The 12,500-nt window shown below is 23.9% G+C and overlaps 2 protein-coding genes across 7 annotated transcripts in view; both read right to left on the minus strand.

The window, feature by feature from the left end:
* Positions 1-5,623, minus strand: part of LOC145970807 (cytochrome P450 4e3-like) — a 7,300-nt gene extending 1,677 nt beyond the window's left edge. The window contains exons 1-5 of one of the 2 annotated variants that reach the window (XM_083097802.1): positions 5,540-5,623; positions 1,769-1,858; positions 1,153-1,404; positions 879-985; positions 504-588 (exon numbers count right to left, since the gene is read on the minus strand). In XM_083097802.1, coding sequence (XP_082953928.1) covers positions 504-588; positions 879-884 — 91 coding nt within the window. In that variant the 5' untranslated portion in view covers positions 885-985; positions 1,153-1,404; positions 1,769-1,858; positions 5,540-5,623. Of the gene's footprint in view, positions 1-503; positions 589-878; positions 986-1,152; positions 1,405-1,768; positions 1,859-2,088; positions 2,458-5,539 lie in introns of those variants that run through there. The other variant, XM_083097803.1, reaches the window with a different exon arrangement.
* A 1,954-nt stretch (positions 5,624-7,577) lies between these two features.
* Positions 7,578-12,500, minus strand: part of LOC145970240 (cytochrome P450 4V2-like) — a 14,441-nt gene continuing 9,518 nt past the window's right edge. For 4 of the 5 annotated variants that reach the window (XM_083096808.1, XM_083096813.1, XM_083096809.1 and 1 more), the window contains 8 exons: positions 11,887-11,956; positions 11,332-11,458; positions 11,198-11,255; positions 10,303-10,397; positions 9,169-9,237; positions 8,391-8,553; positions 7,946-8,122; positions 7,578-7,889 (listed from right to left, as the gene is read on the minus strand). In XM_083096808.1, the coding sequence (XP_082952934.1) occupies positions 7,708-7,889; positions 7,946-8,122; positions 8,391-8,553; positions 9,169-9,237; positions 10,303-10,397; positions 11,198-11,255; positions 11,332-11,458; positions 11,887-11,956 (941 nt within the window). In that variant the 3' untranslated portion in view covers positions 7,578-7,707. The remainder of the gene's footprint in view (positions 7,890-7,945; positions 8,123-8,390; positions 8,554-9,168; positions 9,238-10,302; positions 10,398-11,197; positions 11,256-11,331; positions 11,459-11,886; positions 11,957-12,500) is intronic. The other variant, XM_083096810.1, reaches the window with a different exon arrangement.

The following is a 12,500-nucleotide window of genomic DNA, read 5'->3' on the forward strand; positions in this document are numbered from 1 at the left end:
AATTGTACGCTTATTAGCCGATCTTCCTTAATTAATATCTCGAAATTTTACGTGGTTGTTTGTAAAATGGTATAGGACTTTTTAGTTTAGTTTAGCGAGCTCTATTTATGGTTTTTATTTGACGGATAATACCTGTGACACCCTGTATATATATATATATATATATATATATATATATATATATATATATATATATATATATGTACATGTAATACATAAAAATAATATTAAAAAGCATTGATATTAAAAAACTTTGAAAACAAATTTAATTAATAATAATTTTAAATTTGTCACATTGCAGTCAAAGTAACAAAAGTAAAAATATAAGTATATATTATATAAGAATGCAAGTAATAATTATATTATAAGTATGTTATAAAGGATTTTTTAAAATTATATAATGTTATTATGTAAATTGTAGTTATGAAACTACATAATTTTATTATGTGTAAACTATAGTTATAGGAATAATTTTAAATTTTATGTTACTAAAAATATCTTACCAGGAGCTGTGACTAATCCTTTGCCCATTATAGGTTCAAAAAGTTTATATAGCATACTTTTATCCACACTGTTATGCAAGATTACCTATAAAAGTTGTATTATGTGAAGTACTTTTAAATATTTTAAATATTTTAAATGTATATCTGTTTATCTGTATATCTGTATATCTGTCATTTAGATATTTAACAATATATTATATTTAGATAAAGTTAATTGTATAAAATTATTTTGATTAGATCAGTGATGAGTTATTATAAAGATATATAAAAGTATTATTTATTTGAAATAGACAACAGATTCTCTATATATAGATTTAAATAATTCATGAATATACAAACAAATAATAATGAAACATATAAACGCTATCTTTTTACCTGCATTTGATCTGGTTCATATATACCAATTACTGATTTGTTGCCTAGCCAAAACTTGAATGGAGATGAATAATCTTGTGTCAGTTTAATAATAATATCCAAAAATTCTAAAAAATGTTTTATGATTTATCATATAATATTATTAACTTATTAAAATTTATTTTATTTATTAATATTAATATTATTTATATTATGAATTTATTAATATCTTTATTATTTTAAATTAATGCAATGTTGGTAATAATTAATTTTTTAAATATCTCTTTATTATTACCTCCATAATTCTGACGAAAGAAATAATAACCACTTCCAATAAATGGAAAACTCTTTGGGCCGTTTAATATATTTATCTTTTTAATTATATGTCGGCGACGATCATTTAAAATATAATAATATATATATATATATATATAGAGCAGTAAGACCCAATAGTATTAATGAAATAAATATCATTATCATTAAATTGATAATACAAATTTGTATTAATGTATTTCCCAGATTTTTTTTTATTTTATGTCTTCCCCTTCTAAACATATAGATAAATACATAAATACAATTTATGAAATAATGGAAATGCTTCTTTCAGATTAACAAGTAAATTCATTTATTATTTTCGAAATGTCAAGTATCAAATAACATGGAAGCTATTATTTCGAGAATTTCTATGTTTAAGGAAAAATAAAAATTAAATAAGTTTCGTAGTTATTTAAAATAATCAATGTTTTTATAAAATTTTAAAAGATAATAATTTTATATGTAACAAAAATCTTCAATCTGCTTTATTTAAAAATTTTATTAATCTAAAATACTTAATAAAAAAGAAACTCCGCTAATAAAACAACAATAATTAATATAAAAAACTTTAAGGAACAAATAGAAATACTACTTACTTTATCGAAGAGTATAGGTATTTGCTGCTACACTTGAATTGTCGCGACTCACGGTTATAGAAGTCGGACGCAATATATACGTGCAATATACTGAAATATTCAAAATGTTCATTAAAATGTTCACTAAAACTGGAACTAGACGAGGAAGGAAAATTCTTTTTGATTAGAGGGTAATAGATGATAATTTATTATCAGTGCTACAAATATATTTTCTTGATTTGATATAAGACTCGGATTATTTCTATAACCTCTTCCTTTATTCTTTTAAGTAATAAGTTAAATTAATTAGTGAAATTAATTAGCGACTAGCCCGCACTTACAATTGTTCAATATTTGTTAACGACTGTCCGCTGCGCTCTCGCGATGGGCGGTTTTTAACTCCTCGTTTTTGCTAAAATTTGGGAGGGGATCGCCTAGTGACGTTATCATATAAGATCATGGTGAACTTTTCGTGACGGTCAAATCTTGGTGCAAGCGAAAGCGTTTCAAAATCGAAACCCTTTGCATTTTCGTGTTTCTGGCGAACTCACACGTAGTTCGCTGAGGTGACGATTTTACGCGGTTCGCAAACATTCCATTGCATTTTTTTTGTTTAAATAAAATCTATATTAATATTAAACTAGAGTTATAGTCCTTCAGACTATAACAAAGAAAAATACATAAATACAATTTATGAAATAATGGAGATGCTTTTTTCAGATTAGAAAGTAAATAGAGATACACTAAATAGAGATACTACTTATCGAAAAGTATGGGTATTTGTTGTTACCATCACACTTGCTACGACTCGCGATTACAGAAAAGAGAGACACGCAATATATATGTGATACACTTAAATTATTCAAAACGTTTCACAAAAACGAACTAAACGAACAAGTAAAATTCTTTTTGATGACATCAAAGGGTAATAGACGATAATTTATTATTAGTGATACAAATACAAATAGATGCACTTATGCAGCTACAAAGGCGCGACATTAGACTTCCGGGAAAGCCACTTTTGTGACTCTTGAGTTGATAAATTAGTGGTATTTCATAAATATTAAATTAATACCATAGAAGTAAAAAATTAGAAAACCAACGAAAAAGACTCTAAAGTAAAAAAGGAGCTTTCTACATCCACATAATTAGTTCTCGATAATGTTAAAAGAAAGTTCTCTGCATAAGTCTATACGTTTATATTTATTCATGTTATCATTACTGCTCTTAGGCTTGAAATTTCATAAATCTATGTTCAGAATTAGAATCAGCGACATCAAAAACACTATGTATTTTTGAGAAAATAAAAAATTTTTTTATATTTGACCGTCCGTTGTCTGCCAGGAAAGCTACTTTTGCGGCTTTAAACAAATCTCAAAATTCTTCGCAATGCACTGCAAATTTCAATGTGTTAATGTAACTTATTTCATTTGTGTAATTTCCAGAAAACACGTTTATCCATGTTATTTAAATACATATAAATGTGTAATGTATTAATTTTATACGAATCTTACGTGTTATAATGAGAATATGTACTCTCTAAAAGTGAATCAGTGAAAATATCACTAATTTAAACAGTAAAATAAGATTTCACTGAGAATCAGTGAGTATTTTACTGATTTTCAGTGGAAACGCTTATTTTTTTGTTATTTTATCTTATATCTCACTGATTATGGTCAGTTAAAATAAAATTCACTGTAAAACCAGTAAATTTCACTGTAAAACCAGTAATCGCTAGTTCGTTCGTTTACCGCTACGATCGCTATCTCTCTCGTATTTAGTTTTAGTTATAAGAATTATATAAAGTTTGCAAAGAGCGACAGATAAAATTAAAAATATTACTTCGATTTAATTTCAGATGTTAAATCGATTTTATGAGTCGGACAAATAAATGTCTGGCGACTTAATGAAAATTATTCGTTCGTTATCTATTTAAGATAGCAAGTTCAATATGCATATAATATAAATAAAATAAAATTTTTGATATAATAAATATTCAGTAGATATATATAAATAAAATTTTTAATTTTATATGAAATAGATAGAGAGATGAATTGTAGTTTAATATTACTGACAATAACGAAAGAAATATTACTGATTGAAACAGTCAAAATTATTAACTAATTCTTTCAATAAAATATCACTGATTTACAGTGCTGTACTTATAACTGCTGTAATTAGTGACTATTTACTGTTTTTCAGTGATAATACACTGATTCGCTTTTAGAGAGTATGGAAACGTATAAAAAAATAAAACACTTCTTTATTCAATGTTTGGGACGTGTTATAAAGAGACGTTTGTTCTTGATTTACACGTCTCAGCAGCTTAACACATTTAATGACTTACACAGATATCAAAATTATACAAATTGAAACTACATATATGTAAAATTTTTAATGTATATATTAATATTTCTAATAATATTATTATATAATATTATTATATAAATTTCTAATAATATTAATATTATAAATTATATTGCTTTGATTTTTTAAAGTAATGTTTACTTATAATAAATTTACAAATAATTTATTAAATATTATATTCTTGTCATGTATGATAACAATAAACCCAGGTAGCACACGGTCGTTTTATATACGTTTCTTAAACGTATCCAACATTTTTTAACCGTAAAGCATTAATAAGAAACGTTCCTATAGAAATGCTTTTAAAACCATAGTTAAGGAAATGTATTTTTTACGTTTCTATAGACAAAATAAAAATTAATTTTTATTAATTTCAAATTAATTTAAAACTATATATACATATGTACATACATATACATATACATATACATACATACATACATACATACATACATACATACATATACATATATATATATATATATATATATATATATATATAATTATGAAAACTATATTAATTTCTATTTACAAATATATGAATAAGATCACTAAGAATCAGTATTTCATTGAACTCTAATAGAAACGCTTATTTTTAGTTATTTTATCTTATATCTCATTAATTATAGTCAGTGGAAGTAAAATTTCACCGCAAAATCAGTAATCGCTAGTTCGTTTGTTTACCGCTACGGTGCGCTATTTTTCTCGTATTTAAGTTTTAGTCATGAGAATTATATAAAGCTTGCAAAAGACGACAGATAAAATTAAAAATATCACTTCGATTTAATTTCTGATACAGTTTCAATAGAGGAACTTCAGATATTAAATCGATTTTACAAGTCGGACATGTTCGGCCAATAAACGAAAATGATTCGTTCATTATCTATTTAAGATGCATGTTCAATACGCACCTAAATATAAATAAAATTTTTAACTTTATAGTCTTTTATTTAAAAAATTTATCTTATGAACATTTTATTTTTTTTAAATATTTTATTTTTTTTTTTCCATCTTTAATTTTTCTATTTTTCTCTAATAATAATCATTTAATTTTAATTCCAAAGTTAGATATAAACTGATAAGGTTATTTAGAATAAGAAAAAATATAAAGTTAGATATAAACTGATAAGGTTATTTAGAATAAGAAAAAATATATAATGTGTATTTCTTTGTAAAAAATATAAATATATTTTTATAAATTTCAAACAAGCACTTTATTGTAATGTACCATTAATTTGAAACCTATACATTTTAAATATATTAAATTAATGCATTTAAATATGATTAAGTAACACGTTTTAATGTATTAAATTAAAATATATCAAGTGCATAAGTTATGCAGCAGGAAACGTATAAAAAGGGCTTCAGCTAATTTACACATTTATACGTGTAAATATAACATATTAAGATTTGCAGTGTACTTACCTTATCGAAAAGTATGGGTATTTGTTGTTACACTTGCTACGACTCGCGATTACAGAAGAGAGAAACACGCAATATATATGTGCGATACACTTAAAATATTTAAAACGTTTCATAAAAACTGGAACTAAACGAACAAAAAAAATTGTGTTTATGACATCAAAAAGTAATATATATAATAATTTATTATCAGTGCTACAAAAACAAATGATACTCTTATGCAGCTACAGAGGCATAACATTACACTGCAAATCTTTAATATGTTTTATTTACATATAAAAAGAGCTTCATCTAATTTACACATGTATAAATGTGTAAATTAGATGAAGCTCTTTTCATACGTTTCCTGCTGCATAACTTATATGCACTTGATATATTTTAATTTAATACATTAAAACGTGTTAATTAATCATATTTAAATGCATTAATTTAATATATTCAAAATGCATAGGTTTCAAATTAATGGTACATTACAATTAAGTGTTTGTTTGAAATTTATAAAAATATATTTATATTTTTGACAAAGAAATACACATTATATATTTTTTTTTATTCTAAATAACCTTATCAGTTTATATCTAACTTTGGAATTAAAATTAAATGTTTATTATTAGAGAAAAATAGGAAAATTAAAGTTAGAAAAATAAAATAAAATATTAAAAAAAAATAAAATGTTTATAAGATAAATTTTTTTAATAAAGGACTATATAAAATTAAAAATTTTATGTATATTTACATGCATATTAGAACCAATGATGCCAGAACGTATACGCTGGCAACCGGCAACCGTGAGTGGAGGGAGTAACAGACACGTATGCGTAAGCGTACGTATGAGCTCGGCGCTTCGGCTAGCTTCGGATAGTAGAAAAGGACAGAATACAGTTTTCTGTCTTTTTCCTACTAAGCTGGCAACGGACGGGCGACGCTGCTCGCTTCTCGCTATCTCGATACGTGCGGCAGCGTTAAATGTTTTCCCTTACAGCTTTTTATATCATATATTTTTCATAACTGATAAATATATTATACATTTATCAGTTGTAAGAAAATATCGATATATTTTTTTCATATAAAAAATTAAATCGTATAATTCTTATAAACGAATATTGAATGCGTATACTATATATATATTAATATAAACGAATTGTGAATATATACACACATATATATATATATATATATAGATATATATGTTCTATATGTATATATATATATTAATAAAAACGAATGTTACGAACACATGTGTTGAGAACGCTTGTCGAAAATGGTTTTACTTTACCTATTTTTATGAATTAAATTAAATTTCATTATAAAATTTGTATTATATAATAAAATGCAATTTATGATGTTATAATGTTATATGCAAAATGATAAATATTAATTTGTAAATTCATTAATTTTTTAATTCCTCTTTTTCATATACAGGGTGAGCCATTTTAAGTTACCCACCCCAATAACTTTTTTATTTTTGAATGTACAACAAAATGTTTCAAATAAAAGTTGCTTGACTTCGAGGGGGACAGAAGATGGTGGCAAAAATTTGACCTTGGATAGTCATTTGAAGGTCATATAAAGGTCATCTTCAATTTCTTAAATGGAACCTACTATTTTTCATTCTTGTAGCTTATCTCGAGAGCTTTCCAAAACACTATAATTAAGTACCTTTTCGTTAAGTACTTTTTGAGTTATGAGGATTGAAATAATTTCTTAATTTTACATAAACCGTAAAATATCTTGTAAAATATTCATTTTTCGATTATCTTACCTTAATACTTTTATGTACAAAATAATGAGAGGAATCAATTGGTGTAAAGAAAACACATAATTGTTTCGAAAAAAAAATGTAATTTGCGATTAACAATTGCATTTTTTCTTATATATATATATATATATATATATATATATATATATATATATATATATGTACATCTTTTTTAAATATGACAAAAAAATATTAATTACTAAAATCAAAATTTTAATTATAATCTATTGAATACTATTACAAAACTTTTTATAATGCGCAGAAAATTCAAATACTACAATCTAATATAATGAATATCTTTTTTATTGTATGTACTATATTATAATATATATGTGTGTATGTATGTATACATTAATTAAATGTATATTGTTACATAATTATTACATAATATATTTCTTTTTATACTATTTTACTAGTGTGGACCTCGTGTTTTTAATTTAACGCTTAAAGGTTTCACGCTAGATAAAGCAATATGCATGTTCAATTTTATTTCATTGATTTTAATATTAGAATCCGCTTCAAATATGAAATTGCGTATTAATGTTGCTAGTAGAATTTTCATCGATAACAAAGCAAAACCTGCACCTGCAAAAACTTGTTAGTTAATTATAAATAAATTTGATCTTAATATCTTGTGATTTATTGCTCACCTATACAATTTCTTACGCCATAACTAAATGGCATGTAATGTTTCTGTGATATTTCTATTTTGTCTGGCAAAAATCTATCTGGATCAAATGTTAGTGCATTTCGCCAGAACTTTTCACTTCGATGGAGAGCTATTATCACCAATATAACTTCCGTGCCTTTTGGCAAAATAGTGTCTCCTAAAACATATATCTCTTTATATTTAAACGTTAAAAAAAGATATAAAAAATAATATTTTATATATGTATGGTATATATAAGTCAACATACAAAAGTAGTTTATATATAAAAACAAAATGAGCACATAATATAATATAATTTTTAAATAATAAAATATATTTGTAATTATTCTTTAAAAATTATGGTTTTTCGTGCTTAAGCTATATAATGATTATATGTATTCTAACACACATATAAAGTAATAGAATTTTAATATTTGAAAACATACCTATTTTTACGTCCTTAGTTAAAGACCGCCCAATTAATGGAACAGCTGGAAATAGTCTCATTGTTTCTTTTATTACACAATCTAAGTATTTCATGTAATGTGAATCTTCATATTTAACAGGATCAGTTCCACAAATTTCTTTAATTTCTTCATATACTTTATTCTATTATAAAATTAAATAAGATATTTAATTATATAAATATAAACATGTACAATATATAAGAGAGATGTAATCTTATTGATTATATTTACGAATTTTTATCAGTTTGGTATTGAAATGCAGATGATAGCATTTTATGCTGCATTAAAATTCTTAATTTAATAGAAACATTACACACAAAATTTTTATTTAAGCAAATTTTGTAATGAGTTTATAACATATATTATACATATTTCTTGTTTGCTGAACTGTTATAAACATACTTTGAAAAAAATGTTTATACTAACCAAATTTAAGTTACAATTTGAACAAAGTATGGTAATTTAATATAGTAATTTAATTATTTAATCTTAATTTAATTATTTAATCTTATTAACATCATTAGAAATTATTTTATAATTTATATAATATGCCAAAAGAGATTCTGAGCGAATTATTATTTGTGTAAATAATAGAATTTATTGAGAAAGAACTTTCTTTGATTATTACTAGAAAAATTTTTTTATATTCGTCGTTGAAAATTGTATTATTTGCATTTACTTCGTTTATTATACCGAATTAATTGTATTAATTGTATAATTAATTGTATTATTTCGAATAAATTTAATAAATACTTACTTGTATATGTGGATGCAAGGCCAGCATAAAGATAGCAAAATTTAATGTTATTGCCGTTGTATCCGATCCCTAATAAATAACAATTTTTTATATGTTAATTTAAATGATTCGTTGATAATAAACAACTAAAAACATATATATATATATATATATATATATATATATATATATATATATACCTATATATATTGAATATAAAAAAATCGGAAAGGAGAATAAAACTAATGAGAAGAAAGCGTAGTAAATAAATGCACTTAAATTATGCAAAATTTCACTTTAATAATAATTCAATTCTTCCGATGGGAGAAAAATAAACACATAGGGACACTTAAATTTTCGTTTAACATTAATTTTCCAATAATCCAGCATACATGGTAAAGACATTCGGTATTATATGTCGATTGATTCTATTTTTCTGATGCTTAATAAACAACAGATCTTATAATAATTTTTACTTAAAATAATTTTTATATCCAAAACTTCAACGTTATCCTATTCAACTGTAATTAAAAAAAAGAAGTAATTCAATGCTCTTTGACTATCACAGAATATTGTAAAGTGTCGTTATTAATATGAATACAATCTTCATAAATGCGTAATTTTATCTATTTAACTGACCAACATATGATGCATCACAATCTTTACATGAAATTTTATATACCATATTTTTATTTGATTTATTTTTTGCTAAGAAAAAGAGCCCTTATGTAGTTTAATGATGGCATGTAACTTGTTCATATCAGTGTAAAATAAAAATATTTTCCAATCACGGACCACGTCTAAATTGTTCCGAAAAAAATGTAACGAAATGGTATGTTAAAAAATGTAAAGTAATCCGTGTTATTAATTATTACTATTTGTAATCGATTTTTATCTCTTTATTATGCTTATTAGATAATATTAGCTACATTGTAGCAGTATATTATTTATTTTTATATGCTGAAGAGAGATACGATACAAAAGCATCGAAACGTTATTATCAAAAAGAATATTTACACAATATAAATGCATTTATTTATTGTGCTTAGCTCTTATTAGACTAATTCTTTTTTAACTTTTTATATATAATATAATAAATATTTGTTTATATACAAACATAATTATGTAAAAATTATATAGAGATATTTTACATACCGCTAGTATTATAGTAATTAAATTCTCCCGTATTACTTCTTGCGGGCATTTCTCGTTATCAAACATTTCTATTAATGTATCGAGAAGTGTTTTATCTAAATAAAATGAAAGAAAAAGTATAAAATTTTGTGCATGTATGTATATATGTTAATTATTTTCTCATAGCATAAGAATATATAATAATAGTATATTATATATATATATATATATATATACACTACAAACAAGCGCTCGAGCGGCTGAGCGCTTCTTTCGTACGTCCGATTTTAATATTTAATATTTCTGTTATTATTGCGAAAATTGTAAAATGGTACAAGACTTTTCTGTTCAATTTACTGGTCTGTACCTCCTCACAAGCGCTTGTATGTAGTGTTCTGGGACGCCATGTATATATAAAAGAAAAATTAGATATTTTGAAAATTAATATTAAAAATAAACGTAGAAAAAGAAAAATATCTTTAGCATTGATTAAAATTAGACATTATAATAGTGTTTTAACAATGAAAGCAAGCACTTTAATAAAGTTTTAAGCTTTTGAAAAATATTATTTTGCTGAAAAAAATCATTTACAATCTTGCATCGTAACAACAATGGAAACATACAAATAAAATATAGACAAAACCATAAACGTAGTATACAAGGATTCCGCATATGGCCAAAAAAGTGAAGCCAACATATAGAAAGAAACAGATGATCTAACCTTTCTGTTCAGACTTTGTCTCTTTCTGCGCAGACGAATTGCAAAAAAAAACAAACAAAAAGAAAGAGAGAGACGAAAAAGCTTTCTATTCTCGCTCTCTTTCTAGATGTTGGCTTCACTCAATTAGATAGACAAAAAAGGGCATGCGGAGTCTATATACTACGTCCATATAGTACGTCCATAGACAAAACTTACGAGTCTTATCATTATTAATGTTGCTATTCTGTGCATTTATTAGGTGCTGTTGTATTAACTGTGAAATAATAAATTATGAGTAAGTATAAAGTATAAGTTAAAACTAATTTGTTATTAATATTCATAACATTTACCTTATCCATAAAAGAGTGTAAAAAGTTTATATTTTCTTTTTGTTTTCGTCCTGCAGCTGTCAAATTATATATGAAATCATGATACAAGAACACATTCCGTATTCTTAATGAGAAAATTTTCCTTATGCTAAAACACACACATTTTTCTATTAAAATAATATTCTATAGTCTTCTATAATCTTTTCATAAAATATAAAAATATATATAACGAATTGTGATTATTAAATTCGACGAATAGAACACGAGAAAATATTCTTTCTTTAGTTACATATACAACAGTATCTATATTTAGTTATATGTCGACAAAAGTATTTATAATAAAGATTAAATTAAAATGTAATTTCCACAAATACATTTGTAAAAAATTCTTTTGAAAATGCAATTTTTAAAGAATGTTATAAATTTTATAAATTTTCAGGTAGACTCATTTTTATGATTTGTGCATATACTTTAATATTGTAAGAAGTAATATTGTAAAAAGTCAAGGTTAAAAAAAATTACTTTAAAAAACAATAACATAAAAAAGAGAAACAATAATATAAAATATTATTTTACCTCGCAATTATTTCGAGACATTGATTGATCTGGTTTGAGAGGAGTTCTAGTTTGACGTTCGTCATTGTGGCTTTATGACACATGAAAAGAAATTCATTACTCAAGATATTAACTATTATTGTAATTGATATTAACTATTATAAATTGATATTAACTATTAATTGGTATTAACTATTATATTATTATTTAGTTAATTGATACTAACTATTATATTATTATTTAGTTAATTGATATTAACTATTATAGTAATTGAGTAATAATTTTGATTTGTGCATTTTATACAATGCATTCCCTAAACAAATATGATATGAAATTATAAAATAAAAAATAAATGTCTTGTTATCCAAATATTTTTGAAAATAATAATCAACTTAAAAATTAAATGCATTTCATTATTTTTATTGTTTCAATATTCTCGATATTAATTTACTATGTTGAACAATATTTTGCAGCATATTTTACACATACTGTCATTAAAATGTTTTCAAAAGTAACAAACATAAGAACTGAAAAATCATGAAACACATTAATAAAGTCACTCGCAGCAACTTATATGCGAGTTGCTCATTTAGAAGTATCATCGATTATCATATTTCAATAACTATTGAATCAAT

Source organism: Camponotus vicinus, unplaced genomic scaffold, assembly GCF_025532165.1.
Source record: "Camponotus vicinus isolate PSW18456_S1 unplaced genomic scaffold, iyCamVici1.0 SCAF_4, whole genome shotgun sequence".
Taxonomy (NCBI): Eukaryota; Metazoa; Arthropoda; class Insecta; order Hymenoptera; family Formicidae; genus Camponotus; species Camponotus vicinus.